At 39.4% G+C, this 15,602-nt stretch overlaps 1 protein-coding gene across 1 annotated transcript in view; it reads left to right on the forward strand.

The window, feature by feature from the left end:
- fam102ab (family with sequence similarity 102 member Ab) overlaps nt 1-15,602 on the forward strand; it is a 41,737-nt gene that overhangs the window by 22,721 nt on the left and 3,414 nt on the right. Inside the window, exons 4-6 of the mRNA XM_046839091.1 lie at nt 8,970-9,090; nt 9,385-9,414; nt 15,134-15,250. Of these exons, the coding sequence (XP_046695047.1) occupies nt 8,970-9,090; nt 9,385-9,414; nt 15,134-15,250 (268 nt within the window). The remainder of the gene's footprint in view (nt 1-8,969; nt 9,091-9,384; nt 9,415-15,133; nt 15,251-15,602) is intronic.

Below are 15,602 nucleotides of genomic sequence, written 5' to 3' on the forward strand. Positions count from 1 at the left end.
GTTCAAGTCCGCCTTGTGGATTAACTCGGACAATAAAGTGTGACGTGCTTTTAGGTCTGTGTGTGTGAGAGCGAAATGTGTCCCATAATTTGTTGGCACTCTTCTCTCTCTCTCTTTTTTTTTTTTTTAATTTTTTTAATTTTTTATTTTTTCCCCTGCATGTCCTCCATTTCTCCTGTACTTTATGCAGTCCAGATGAGGAATGCTTCTAGAGTTTGCCATTTTTTTTTTTTTCCCCCCCCGATTCTTCACAGATGTCTGGCTGAAAGTGTGTAAGAGAATACAGAACACACGTGGCTATGCGTGCCTCGCTCAACTTGATTATAAAGCCAGCACATGTATCGTTTCGAATTCCTTTTTCTTTGTCTGCATTTGGCTGTAGGTTTTCTATATGTTCTGACATGTTTCTCGACTCAGGTCTCCTACACGCTGTTTGAACTTGCCTTACATTTGCGCGGCACTTTAAACGACCCGTCTGACTTTAATCAGTTGGTAGGTATTTTGTTTTGTGTTTTAACGAGGCACAAAAAACAATCCGAGCCTGTGGACGTTCAAGGTGCTGGGTAGCAATTTAAAAACTATAGAAATATGACTCCTGTAATGTCGGCGTGCTGCAGTCTCAAGCTTTAAAATGTGAATAAAGTAATCTGGACGCACAGAGACATCGGCACGCCGAGATTAAATCGGCAGAATGCGTTTATGCCGCAAGCGTTATTTATATCCCAGTGGACAGGCTGAACGTGAGGGGCCTAGAATGAGATCAGGCCATCGTGTTTATTAAAAAAACAACCGTGCATTGCAACAACAAACCAAGAGATATACTTCTGTTTCATTTGGGGGAATTCAATTTTTGATAATGAAAGCGACGGTTTTGAAAGCATCCGGACCAGTTTCTAGCATGAGCTATTATATAATGAACTTTCATAATGTTGGGGGGGGTGTGGATTTGTACATACAGCGGCCGCTTTATTAGGAACACCGGTACATCTGTTTATATTTATGCAACTATCCAGTCACATGGCAGTAGCACTATGCATAAAATCATGTCAAGGCAGCTCAAAAGTTTAATTTAATGTTTCTATCGAACATCAATATGAATGAAAATGTGATCTACGCCACGGTTGTTGGTACCAAAAGAGCTGAACCATGTCCTATTCAGAAAGTAATCCTGAAGCTGCTGATGTTTTTGCTTTTTCAGTTGCACAGAATGCTGTGGAAATTGACAGTAGCTCAAATAATTACTCTTTGCCTCCGTGTTGATCAGAAAAGTATCGCGAGTGGCTTCTTTTTCAAAGTCGGGTCCACATGGAACTTTTTTAGGAAGCCCAGGTGCCTTAAACTCTCCGAGGAATCCAGAGTGGTTCCTGCATTGTTTCTTCCAGTTTATCACTATTGGCATTTGGTGAACTTTTTTTATAATAGTTTTTAATCCAATTGTAAATAAATGGAATGAGTTGTAAGTGCAAAATTTGGATTGAATGGTTCGGGGTTTTTTTTGTTGTTTTTTTAAAAAGCTTTATCCTGCAGTACTGTGTCCCCAAACCACCAGCCTTCCAATTACAAGCCCACAAAGCTACCGTTACCTTTTCTTTAATAAGACCACATAAACATTTCACCATGTGCCCACATCACCCTGTGTACTGCATACAACTATGTTAAGTAAAGAGTAAGAGAATCTATAGAGGATGAAGTATGGGACAGTGGACAGACCCATGATGGACACCTATAAAAATAAAAGTGAAGAAAAAAAAAAATACACAAACCCCATAGCTCCTTACTAATTACTAGCCTTCTAGATAATTAATAGCCTCACTGTTTTAAATCTGTGGGTTTGAAGAGCACTGGTTGAGACTAATGCTGTGATCATAATCATTATTTGTGAAATCAGCTGTTGGTCTGGAGGAAGTGCTTTCTTGAGGAACTCCCTTCCGACCTGTGCTTTAGTGTGTTTAGTGCGCCAACAGGCAAGTGACAGCGTGGAGGTGTTTTGTTTTCACATGTGCCACACAGAAGCACGTATGCAAACCGTAAATGTAGACCAGATGTTTGTAGACATTTGACCATCTGATTCTAAATGTAGTCTTCTTTTGTTATAATAGCCTCCAGGGAAGAGGTCATTTATAAATTGTTTCTTCTCAGTTTTGAAGCATGGATTTTTCAGTGGTGTTGTGGTCCGGGTTTTGTGCAGCAGTTCTTCTGCTCTATGATTTGATCAAGCACGTTTTTTTTATTGCACACTGGTACTTTTTTGCTAGAACAGGTATAGGTTTCTTGGTTCTAGTGAAGAGAAATTGCAAAGCTGCATCATACAAAGACAGATTTAAGGTGCTCAGTTCCGGTGAGAGGAAATTGCGAAACCGACCACGCAAAGACATTCTATACAATCAAGTTTTCCGTGTTCTGAAGGTCTGCCTGAATCATTTGAGTGAGTGAGTTGTACTTTAAATGCATGGCTATAGACCAATTCAGACTGAATCTGTTGAACGGGTGGGCATTGCATCTAGACAGCAATAAAACCACCAGAAGGGAGTATGAGATTCTTGTGGATCGTATTTAATTGCAAACATGACGTGATTGTGAACATCGCATCCAAGTAATCAAAAAGGTCACCAGAGAAACGAAACTACGCTGGCTCTTTTTTTAGTTCGGGGTTAAACCCGTATTCCAGCAAGAAGCCTTAATTTTTTTTATTTTGTGACTTCTATGACTCATGTATATATATAAAAAAAAAAAATCCCTCAAAAATCCCTCAATTTTACCTACAATTTTTCTAAAGGAGGCTTAAGAAAATCACCATCATGGCCAATTTACAAGGAAATACATTTTCAAAGACGCACAAGAAAAATACCTTTTAAAACCAAATAATATTGCACTCGTCCAGAATGGTATTCTGATGTAGTAATATAATAATCTGTACCAAAGGCTGGAAAAAAATCATGAATCCACCCATTTCCACATCCAACAGATTTTTGCCCTCAGAATAAAAAGTCCTTGGCATTTGAGTTTAATGCTTTATTATTTGAAGGTCAGTTGCACTGTACCAAAACATGATTAGTTATGACTGTAGATGTGTTGACTGGCCCAAATCTAAATATCTGATCTTGTTCCAGGAGGCCAGCGGTTGCTTCTGTGACTTTATTGCCACTGTATACTGTATATGTGACACTTTTTTAGTCATGATGTGAGAAGGGCATGATCTGAGTCATGGTGTCACAAGGTTGGTAATTATCGTCTGACCAAGGACGACGTTCAGAAACCAGTAGGATCCCAGGTTCTTGGGATTGTTTTATTGTGTAATCATCTGACAACTATTCTTGAGAGATTGCATGAATGTACAGTGTGGGATTAAAAGATATCAGGTGACAGTCTGTCAAATGTCTGCTTTAAAATATTTTTAATGAAACGATGAAGTGATATTGACAATGTTTTATCTTTGAAATACAGACAATTTATGCCCCATGCACAGTCGATAATGTAGCTTCCGAATATGTAAATAAAGATTTTGTTAGGACATGCGTTAGGAACTATTCTATTGTTTTCAGTGTCTTAAATCCAATGTAGATTTTCAAATCATATCGCATATGGTCCTTCAAATCATTTTGGGTTTCGTGTTCAAACTCGGAGACTTATGTCTGCGCGTTTGTGTTGTCCGATTCTCCTCAGGGAATTCCACACCGCCGAGCCCCACACATGGAACAGATTTCAGTACAAAATACTCTAAACGCTACTTGCTCGTTTGCTCAGAATGCTTTTTTTTTTTTCTTTTGCTCTATTGTTGGTTTCAGTCTAATGTACTTTCATTCACCCCCTTTTTTATTTTTATTTTTTTATTTTTTTTACATCTGTGTAGTTTCGTAAGGGCACGATATTCTCACGATTGCACATTTGTAAGAATAAACAAACACATTGAGGTTTGGGGGTTTGGTTGCATGAAGCTCAGATAAAAATGCTTCTTGCCTTTCGTGCCACTCTCGTATGTAAACAGGTTGGCCTTTAGACTATACTTAAGGGGAAAAAGAGTTGCAGCATTGTATGATTTGTATGATGTCGAGAGCGGTGATTATCCGCTTTTATTGCAGACTCTGAGGTACGATGGAAGACAGAGTGCACAGAGAAAACTATCATTTGGAAAAGCAACATGGGCAACAACCTCCAGATGAATTAACCTCCAGAATTTAAGCAAAGAAGGGAGACATAACGAACAATTAAAAAGGAAATGACCTTACTATCTTAGTAATATTGCAAAAACAGTAAGATTTTCAATCGCGATTCGGTCAATATTTTAGTCCTGCCGTATCTGGAAAAAAATAATAAATGAGCGCTCAACAAAGGTTTTTTAACCGGAAAACATGCATAAAATACAGGCCCTGAACTAAAATTCGAGTCAAAATTTCAGATTATTATTATCGCTCTCCCAGAGTCATTTCCCTTATATCAACTTGCTTAAAAACAAAATCTACGCCTTATCCTTTTTCAATCCGCTGCCAAACCTCTGCTTCATTTCCTTGAACCCCCTCCATCATCCTCAGCGTGTTGATTCCACCTACAGCTAGGATCAAACAGTGCAGTGTTCTGATGTTACGCCGCTATAGAGGCCATCAGTAAACCTGGTTACTCGTTACAGATGTGCCAGCGAGCTCTGTGCTATTAAGAAACCAGGTGGGTCTCCGCTACATCCTGACAGGAAGAGAAGAAAACCTTTTTCTTTGGGGGGTGTATACTGAATTTGTGTTTTTAAGATCACAGGCGGAGGTTTGTTAAAGGTTCAGTAAACTATATGTATCGACTTTCATTGAGCAGGGACGAAAGTCAGAATGCAGCGCAGCTCATAGAGTGGAAAAGATATGCTTTTATTTTAACACTCGCTAATCAGTAATCAAAGATAATGGATGCTTTTAGGCTGTACTACCTAATAAACGAAATAAGCAGTATTTGCAGCCACTAGGGGGCATCCCAACAAACCATGGCCAATGCCCTATGCTTGAACGTGTCAAAGTTTAAAAGCGAGTGCGACTAATTAGGTATGTGTTTCTGCCAACGATTCTCTTCATGTTGTGAAGAAAACCTACACACCAACCTGTTATGTAATGAAGGGAAAACTGTAGCTTACTTATATAATATGCTTATAACTTATAGTAACTACCAAAAAATAAAAAGTATCTTTTTTCATTTAGACATTACACCCCTTCACCACGTTTGCAGCTAAATTCAGTGAAGCTTGTCACAAAACTCCTCCCCATCCTCCTGAGTTGTGGGTCATATTAGCTAAAAAAAAAAAAAAAGTCCATCCATGTACCTCTGGGACACACAAATTCTAATCTCAGACACTATTTAGGATGGCAGTAAAGCACATGCGTATGGATTAAACATTCAGCCTCAGATTCAGGAATCACCAGTCCTTTTGACACATTTTGAAATGTGGTCCCTGCTCCTTGTACACGTGCCTAAGCAGCTTTTTATAAATGTCATTGCTGGCGTGTGGTTATGTGAGGTATGAGGAAGAAAAACACATTTAGCCTGCAGTTTAACATTGTAATTCTAAATGTAAGAATTCAAAATTCAGGGGTGAGAGTTTAATATATGTGGGACCAGTGCAATGAGAAGTGGTACAGCTGCTGTAAGTTCTGCTAAACGAATGACTTAATATAGCTGAATGCAAACGTTTTGTCCTACACATTTGCATAGTGTAGGACAAAATGAACAAAAAAAGGAACGCTTTTGATCTCATTTTTAAATATTTTTTTATTGAAAGGATTTTAGATACATTTCCCTTCTGCCTCCAAAGAGGTCATGAGGCTTTGTGTCATTGCACGCATTTATGTTTTTCAAATAATATTGAAATGACTCATCTGACTATAAAAAATAAATAAAAAATCACCTGGTCTTTTCCCAATCAGCACCATTTTTTTGCATGAGTTTGTCCCCACTAAAGCCACAGACCTCTGTTATTGCCTGACTGGATGAGAGCCTGAGGTGGCTTTTTGCTGTTGTAGCCCGCACACCTCATTGTTGTTCTGAGACGCTTTTCTCCTCACAGCACTTCTAAAAAGTGGTTGCGTTGCTGTAGACCTCCAGCCAACCAAACCACTCATAGTGCTGTTTTATTATTTTACAGACTGCTTTACAGGGTTAAAGTGTATTATTAAAAGCTGAAATGAGGTATCTGGTCTGGGCTCTGTGTCTGGTTCTCATTGTGATTCAAGCTTATGTGTGGGCCTTAGACCTGCTTTGGTCAGGGTGTGTTGGCTGTGCTGTCTGGTTGAGATGGTCTGACATTCTACCAGATAACAGAGGCAGATGCCGTGGCATGATGCCCATTAGAATGAAGAGTGGCTGAGGCTTTCAAAGGCGGTACAGAGGACAAGCTGTTGCATGAGCCTTCTCAAGTAATTTACGCAGCACGGACACTTGACTTGCAAATGCTTTTTCTACCGAAAGTTCCAGTAAGTTCCTGAATCATCTTACCGATTTTGGTTTACAGATAGGATGGCACTAAAATAAAAAAGATTGAGGGATAATTTGGAAATGTGAGAACACAGCACAAACACTGAGACACATGGTGATAGTGGGAGCTAAGAGATGTGTGGGAATGAAACAGGAAGTAAAGAACATGCTGACCTCCGTTCATCATTAAAGCACTTCAATGAGAGGAGGATGGAGAGGATAAGGGAATAAAAGATCAGAGTAATCGATGAGGTCCTTTTCATCTGTTTAATGAGCCTTGAAAGCCTGTACTCAGACAGATATTTGCTTTAAGATGCACTTAACTTTTTTTTTTGAACTGGAGGACTGTTTTTACGTGCTCTGAATGCTGCAATTGTGCCATTTCAGTTAGGAGATATGTTGTATTTGGGGTCAACAACCAGAATTATTATTTTTTTTTTTTTTCTTTCAATTTGCTAATCTACACTATATAGACAAATGTTTGTGGACATCATTTGATTTGTATGTGCTTTTTGAACAGCTCATTCCACATTTAGTCCCCATTTGCTATCATATTAACTTCCACTCTTCTTGGAGGATGTTCCACTTGATTTTAGAGTGTGCTTGTGGGAATTTGTGCCCATTCAGAGATCAGGGCTTTAATAGAGTCAGGTACTGATGTAGAGTGTGGAGGTCTGGGGTGCAGTCAGCATTTCAATTAATCTCATGTTCAATAGGGTTGAGTTCAGAGCTCTATAGCAGACCACTCAAGCTCTTCCACCAGAACCCATATCTGTAAGTCATATCTCCATGGAGCTGTGCACAGGGGGTTGTCATCCAGGAACAGGTTTGGGTCTCCCTGTTCCATTAAAGGCTACTGCATCCAAAGTCGTCCTATACAACTGTGTGCTTCCACATTTGTGGTAACAGTTTGGGAAAGAATTACATATAGCTGAAACGGTCTGATTCCCCAGTGCATGGTATCAGTGTATTTAACAACTTGACACACTTCAACGCGACGTGCCGTGCCACCATGTCAAAGTTAAGTGTGGGGTACAAGTTCGAAATCTCACCCACACACATTGTCCACAACACTGAATCTGACTAGTAAATGTTTTTTGTGCCAGTCGCACAGGTACGCGATGATCTGAGAAGCTGTGCGACATATAGTCGCGTGCAAAGCTTTCAGAACTTTCCTGCTTCTGCACGCAGACAGTTGCGGTTAGACATGCCGACAAAACAGGAAGCCGCCAGCCAGACACGAGTAGTATTATTTACTAAGAATTATTTGCTGAATCTGTTACACCAGGTAAATTGGATTACAATTAGCAGTAACTTCAAATAGCAAATTTCATTTGCATTTGTTAAAATAGAACTGGAACAGTATTTAAAACTTCACCTAAGGACTTTAGTAAGATATTTAAAAACGTGTCCCATTGCGTTTTATTAAATGCTCAATTATTAATTAATGACGTATTTTCCCTTTAATTGCTTTAATTTTTACAATTATCTTTATTTCTGATTGTTTTTTTTTCTTAGCAGGTTTACGCTTTTCCACATTCCAGTTATTCCTTTTATAGTCAAGTCTACAGTGGAACTCAAATATGAGTGCTGTACGATGCTCAGTGAGCGAGCGCTGTAGATCCTGTAGCGTGTTCTTTTCCCGAAAGTCATTTGAGCAGTGCTCTACATTATGTGCACATTTTGTGCATCTGGAGAATTAAAAGCTCTATTCACTAAAGACCATCTTCCGACGCATATTTTGTTGCTTTGGAGCCGCACGTTCATATCACGGTCTCTGAGCATCTTTACAAAATGCTATATTTTTCGACCAAGAGAGATTTGTTAGGCCGTTTGATTTGCTTCTGAATTCATGTCATACGTTTATAGATTCAGCATGTCAGACTTCATGCATGTTCACTTGAGGACGTGAAAATAATGAGCGATGCGTTTTTTTTTTTTTTTCTCCCCCCCAGTAAAAGTGCACTCTGTATTACATATTAAATAGCAAACTGTTCATTTGATCCATTTTTCACAATTAACTCTTGACATTATACATATTGATATGTTATGAACAGTTGTTCTTCCTTTGTGTCTCTCTCTTTTTTTGTTTTCCTAGAATGTGAAGGGAACGCATTTGCCCTGCAGCTGAACAACATATAGAGCTGTGCTGTTGTAGAAAAACTAGTCATTTCTAACAAAATCGCTAGGATTGAATAGAACATGTACACTATATGGACAAAAGTATTTTAATACCAGAGTTTTCCAGCCACGTGTGGTTCTTTATTACAAAGTTAGAGGCACACAATTGTATAGAGTGTCTTTGGGTGTGGTAGAATTAAATGCTATGCTTCACTTCAACTAGGAGACCCAAACTTGTTTCAGCATGACCATGCCCCTGTCTGCTCTTATTTAAATGTATAATATAAAGCTGCCTTTTTTTTTTTTTTTTTTTTTTTTTTTTTTTGAAAAAAAAAATGATGAAAATCATGATGATCCATATTCATCCTCTTTCTCCCTCTAATGATTTTTTTTCTCCATTACAGGCAAGAGGTGCAGGAGAACTGTGTTCGCTGGCGAAAGAAGTTCTCCTTTGTGTGCAAGATGAGCGCCAATCCTACGACAGGGGTGCTGGACCCCTGCGTCTGTCGAGTGTCTGTGCGAAAGGTACTTAAACCCTTTTTTACATCAAAGGCTTTAAAATGAATTTAAATGTAATATGTGTACCTTAGTGTTATTTTAGATTAATACGAAAACACCATTACTGCTTTCTCCTCGCTGGTATAAACATGTGGCAGTTACTGTGTAATGTGTCAGGAGTCTGGTGTTTCTTTTGCATTACACATGAACTTGGTGTCCTCACTACCTGTCACCATGGCAACAGCTGACCGATTACATAACGTGTTCTATCTCTTACTTCTCCGTCTGTCTGACTTATTTTTTTCTCTCCCCCCCGTATAGGAGCTGAAGGGCGGAAAGTCTTTCTCCAAGGTACGAGCTTGACGTTCTGTCTTTCTAAGATTGCTCTCTCTCTCTCTCTCTCTCTCTCTCTCTCTCTCTCTCTCTCTCTTTAGATATATATAATAAAATAGAATAAAAACATACACACATTTTCCTATTCTAAATTTAATTCTGTATAGCCGAATCTTTAAAATAAAAGTAGAATCTAAAAATGTATTCAACTTTGTTCTATGTTTGTCCCTAAAACTTTATCCCATAAGCAAAGAAACACAGCACAAATACACCACTACTCTTACTTTGTTTTCTTGTAGGTCCAATCTATTTTCTTTCATGATCTTGGGTCTTGCCATCCTCTGCAGTCTCTCTATGTATAGAAAGCGGAAACCGGAAATGCAGATGAAGTGCATTGTATGATTGGTCGGACTGTTAGATATATGAATTGAGGCATTGTGATTTATCGGACCATAAAAACGCGTTTGCCGATTTGCTAACTTTGCTAGCTACGCTCATCAACTCCGTAGTGACTTTTGTTGAATTAAACAGGAAAACCAAACATTGCGATCACAATTAAAATGCCTTTTTGCACCTTCATAGTCACACAAACATTCACGAACGTGCACGCACACACACTCACGGGAACAATACATTCCCCAAATGGGAGCGTGTTTCTCGTGCCTTGAGTAAGCTAAATGCCATTGTGTAAAGTCTAAAGATGTATAAAATATCCAGGTTGTTGCTACATTGACAGAGAGAAAGTTTTGGTAGGTCGTTTAAGGGATTTGGGCTGCATAATGCTTTTGTGTGTCTGTGTCAAGTCTTAACTTGTGCTCGGAATGAAGTTCCTCCTTGGAATTCCTACTGTGGGTGTTCTCATGTGCATCTACTTATGTATATTTTTGTCCCAAAACCCTATATAATTTCCCTGCAATATTTTTAAAGAACTGCAAATAGCTTTGAAGGTCTTTTTACTGAGATACTTCTGAGCATAGAAACTTTGAGTCCAGATGCACTGGATACTATATGTAACTTGGAAAACCCAGACCAGTAGCATAAACTTTTACTCGAATTTAAGTCAAATCATAGATCCGGTTATTGCACCGTCATAGCACACTCTCCACCCACCTCTGAGATTGGTCAGGTGTTGAGTTACGTTCTTTTATAACGCCACTTGAGCTCTGGCTGTTGTTTCGAGACGGAAATACTCTTGGACGTTACAGTATGTTAAGTTGTTGCCGTCAACACCTCAGCAGGTGAAGGATAGATGTGTTTGGATGATTTTTTTTTTTTTTATGAGTGACCATGTACTTTGGCTTTTTCCTCATCTGCTGATGCAGTAGGAGAGCAACACAGCAGAACATTCTGCTGACTGTGCAGATTCAGAGAATGAGGGGGGAAAGGGCAAACCTTTTGGACCCTGGCTGGCTGACCGAGACACGAAAGGCGGAAACAAGGCCCAACAAGCGTGTGTCTCAGTTCCTGCTGCTTTTTAAAATGCTGATAATGCTCAAAAACACTTCTCTGTGCTTTATCTTTATGTTTCTGCTCAACTGACTGGAGGCCCTTAGGGTTTCATGGGAAGTGCGATGCTTTAAGCGTATAGGAAGCGTCCGAGGCCCAAACACACATCCTCATGAATCCTGTCTGGGCGTCAGGAAGCCCCTGAAAACGGATGTCAAGAGGAAGGAGCTTGCATCAGAGAGAATGTACATGCTGAACTGATTATATCTTTGTGTATTGTATAGGGGCTATAGTGCAAACATTGTATTTTGTTTTGGTGGTTGTTATTATATAAAGGGGTACAGATACACTTAGGAAATTTGTTTTTTTAGTGCAGTGTCGCGGATTCAGTTTCAGCTTGACAGCCTTATAGTAATATAATATAATGTAATGTAATATATTATAGTGGTGGTTCCAGAAATTTCAAAAAAAAAAAAAAAAAAAAAAATATATATATATATATATATATATATATATATATATATATATATATCTATCCCCAATTAGCAAACGCAGGGTGATGGTGACATGAAAAAAAAACCTGAGATGAGCTGAAGAAGAAACCTTGATTAGAACCAGACTTAAACATGAACCCATCTTCATGTGGATAACGTGCAGTGCAGTGCCAGTGCAATTATGAATATTTTCTCTTCTATAACTGGATTACTATATAGTCCTGTAGAAGTCAAGTCATTACTGGTCAGTGATTGAGAATTGAGTTTTTAGCAGCTGCAGTTGGAAAATTATCCATGGAAGAGCATCCACAGCCAGCATTATGTTTTTTTCTGTGGAACCATCCACAGAAATCTCATGGTGCTCTTTAGGGACCATCCAGTAGCAGAGTGATTTTCAGGATGGCAGTAGGAGCCAGGATGACTGCAAGAATTGTAAAAATTCAGGACAATTTTTGCAGTGTCCCGATGAAACACCACCAATTTAAAGAACATCCACCGAAGAAGTGCACTTGTTTTTCTACAATAGACGGCCTCATTCGCCATACTTTATTTTAAATTTAATTCACAAAGATCCACTTCCTACGAATGTTCACTAGTAGTAGTCGGTGTTCACAAATATGCTGGTTCGTAAGCCAGAAAAAGGCAGTGTTTATTGAAAAATCCACTGTAATTATTGAGAGAAGAATCGAGCGATATGTTTGACGTGTTTCGAACTCGATACAAAATGGCGCAGTGAACAGGCAGACTGTAAAGGACACACACCGACACATACACACACAGTGAACTGAACCACCTGTCTGACCTTCTGTCCAAGTCTCTTCTGCAGACTTTAAGCTGCTTTCTGTCAAAGCTTCTTATCAGGAAGTACTATAAGAGGTGCAGGAACTACACGTGGTCTTTTCCCAGCTACAGTCAACAAACCAGCTTAGATCTCTTAGGCTGTGCGGTAAAACAGGAGAGGAGGCTTTCGGTTTTCCGATATAAATAAAGTGCACTTGTTATGCTGCATTCAATCGGAGCTTATATTCTGAAGAATGATTGAGCATCCGAGCAAAATCATTAAAGAAAAACAGGAATGGAGAGGAAATTCTTTTACTTCTTCTAATTCCCTTTGTCAGCAGTTTTAAACTGTATGTGTAAACAATTGAAAATTGCTGATTGTTTATGCTTGATTGCTTGATATTCCCAAATCTCAGAATTGTCTTAAAGTACTTTCCCAGAGAGCAGAAAAAAAGGGGAGCATTTTTAAAGGCCCCAGTTTGATTCTTGTGTCAGATACGGTGCCGTACTCTTGTCTTCGCTGGAAATCGGCAGGAGGCAGATGGGTCAGTCAGGACTGTTAGTGAAGTCATGTGTCTGTAACCGAGATGAAACGATAATACAGTTTGAGAACATTTTGTACACGAGCGAGTGTGTTGGCAGAAGCCGTTATCACCCCAGAGAGAGATAGACTGACGACCTTGCCGTTTTTCAAGTGCTGTTAGTTGCATAACTTCAGCCAGCGTCCTCCTCCTCCTTCCTGTGCGCGCGCACATGGCGAATTCAAACCGAGAATTCTTGAGCGGAACAGACGGCGTTAGAAAAGTAGGAAATGCGTTAGGAAGTTTCAGAGCCGGAGTATTGAAACCCAGCAAAATGACGCCGCACACTAAGAACATGGCTTCTGTTTGTTTATTGGAAACCGAAAAAAAATAAAAAATTAAAGTAAATGAAATAGTGTCCAAAGTAGTACATACATATATATATATATATATATATATATATATATATATATATATATATATATATATATATATATATATATATAAAATATATTTTTTTTATCATTAAGCTCTTCATCATCTAATATCAACTCAATAAACCTGTCAGGATTCGTATTCAACTGAGCATTATACTGTGTTTCTGTGAACTGTTTCACAGGCGAAATGCGGTCAGTTACTCATCTTGTGTGCAACAGCTTTAATATCAAATAATCTCTCAAGTTTCTATCTTGTAAAAGCAGTGTTGGGCAACCGACTGTTAAAACACACCTCAAGCTACACTGCGAATGTAATGAAATTGCATCAAACTCGTCTATAATTAAGGGAAAAACTCTTACTGAATACGAAAATCACAGCAGACGGCTGTTAATTCTGGTTGATCAGCAGGTGTGGATTCATTTTCAAACGCAGTACAGAGCTGAAGGTTTATATAAATGTGCTACGATTATATTTGTTATGGTAACGGTTTATACACAGAACTCTATGGCGGATATTTAACACGTTGCTTGGTTTTCAAAGCAACACCAAGCTGCCGCTGCTGGGCCCTCGAGCAAGGCCCTTAACCCTCTTTTTATTTTTTATTTTTTTCACTCCGCTGTTTCACTGAGATAACTGTAAGTCGCTCTGGATAAGGGCTTTTACCAAAAGCCTTACATTTTAAATGAATAAAAAGGGAGATGTTTGCATTTGGAGGAGTCTCCAGCGCATGAGCATCTCATTACAGTATTCTAAACAAAGAACTATTCCGACATGGGAAAGTCTTTAGGAAAGAGGGCTTTCCTGTTTCTCAGTACCAGGACATGCTCCTTTTACTCTTACTAAGTTGAGGCCTAGGAAAAAAAAAAGACAAAGACTGGCGAGGGAACAGCTGCGTGAGAGTAGGTGAGTTCAGGAAATGGCTTCGTGGCCGTACCTTAACATTTAAACTAAAAATAGGCCAAATGTTTGACGGGCTTTCTTGATGCGTAATTGTAATTGTTGGTAAATTGCCAGGGTTCTAAGAACACTAGAGTTTAGGGTGTGCTGTTACAAGAAACATTAGCAGCTCTGGAGAGGTTACAGTAACTCTTCTCTTCAGGTCATGTTTTATTTCTTCGGTTGCTAACCGAAAAACCGCATTGACTAACCAGACCCGTTTCAGGCCAATAAAGTGTCCAGCAGATATAACTTCCAGCAGTGAGGATGCTAGCAAATGCAAAAAGTTAACACTGTAACAGTGCCAACGTTAGAAGTCACACATTAGAAGTTGCTTACTGTGGCAGCAGTTCACGAGTGGAGGGCGGACACTACACTTATAGCTGATGAGATTAATCAGTGTGCCGTTCTGAGACTCTTCAGCTCTCCTCTGCTTGGTGTGTCCCTCACCCCTCCAGAGGCTGGCATCTTTCTCTTCTTTATTGGCGTCGCTGGACTGAAACAGAGCTCACTGATTAGTTTCCTCATCTACAGGTGTAAACTCAAACCGTGGCCACACTTAGTCTCAAATCTTTTTTATTATTATTATTTTATTATATATATTTTTTTTATTCATTATTATTATTTTTTTTTTTTTTTTACCACTACTATGGGCAACCTTAGTCACTAAAAGAAAGTACACATCTTCTATTATTGCCTGCCAGTTACAAAAGTTTCCTATGAGGCTCGGTCAGCGAAGGCTCCAAACCAAACCCTAGATCCCATAAACCTTTTGGTTTAGAACCAAACCTAAGATCCCGTAACTCTTTGGTGTGGAATTGAGAGGCCGGAATTTGAAAACTCTCCAATTAAACCCTCTCAAGATTTCGGATTTAAAATGCGTTTTCTGTAGTCCGCAGAGGTGCAGAGCAGCTGCATGAAGACGAGATCAAAGCCATCAGTGGTTTCTAGAGATCGTTGCGCCTTCATGGGAAAGCTCTCATGGGAAAGCTGTGTATTGTTTGCCTTGGCAGCTTTAATTCTCCCTGGAAAACTCCATCGTTAATAAATTTGGGTAGCTCACACGGTGCGTCGTTTTACTCCGTTTACCTAATGCATTCTCTTTCTCTCTTCTGCGCACAGCTTGGGTTTGCTGACCTCAACATGGCGGAGTTTGCAGGTTCAGGCTCCACCGTACGCTGCTGTATCCTGGAAGGCTACGACACCAAGAACACTCGGCAGGACAACTCCATTCTGAAAGTGCGTGAAAAACAAACGAACGAACAAAGAATTCCACATCCATGTCTACTTTTAACTGCAAACTATATGTGGAGATCTCCATGACTACCAGCAATTTTCTCCACAATCGCAGCCTTCATCCGCATCCACGCGGTGTCCGTGTGGGAGATGTGCGACTCGAGCAGCCCACTCGCAGCTAAATTTAAATTCGTATGCCTTAATTTAGCCCGACTCACAGTCTGGTGTATTGTCAGAAATGAACATTTTGCACTTAGAAACCTGGAACCAGTGTTTTAAGCCAATTATGTTCCTGTATATGTGGATGTGGATAAACATGTGGCTTTACAGTAACTGCTATTGTTACGGAGATTTA

This window comes from Silurus meridionalis, chromosome 25 (assembly GCF_014805685.1).
Source record: "Silurus meridionalis isolate SWU-2019-XX chromosome 25, ASM1480568v1, whole genome shotgun sequence".
In the NCBI taxonomy this organism is placed as follows: domain Eukaryota; kingdom Metazoa; phylum Chordata; class Actinopteri; order Siluriformes; family Siluridae; genus Silurus; species Silurus meridionalis.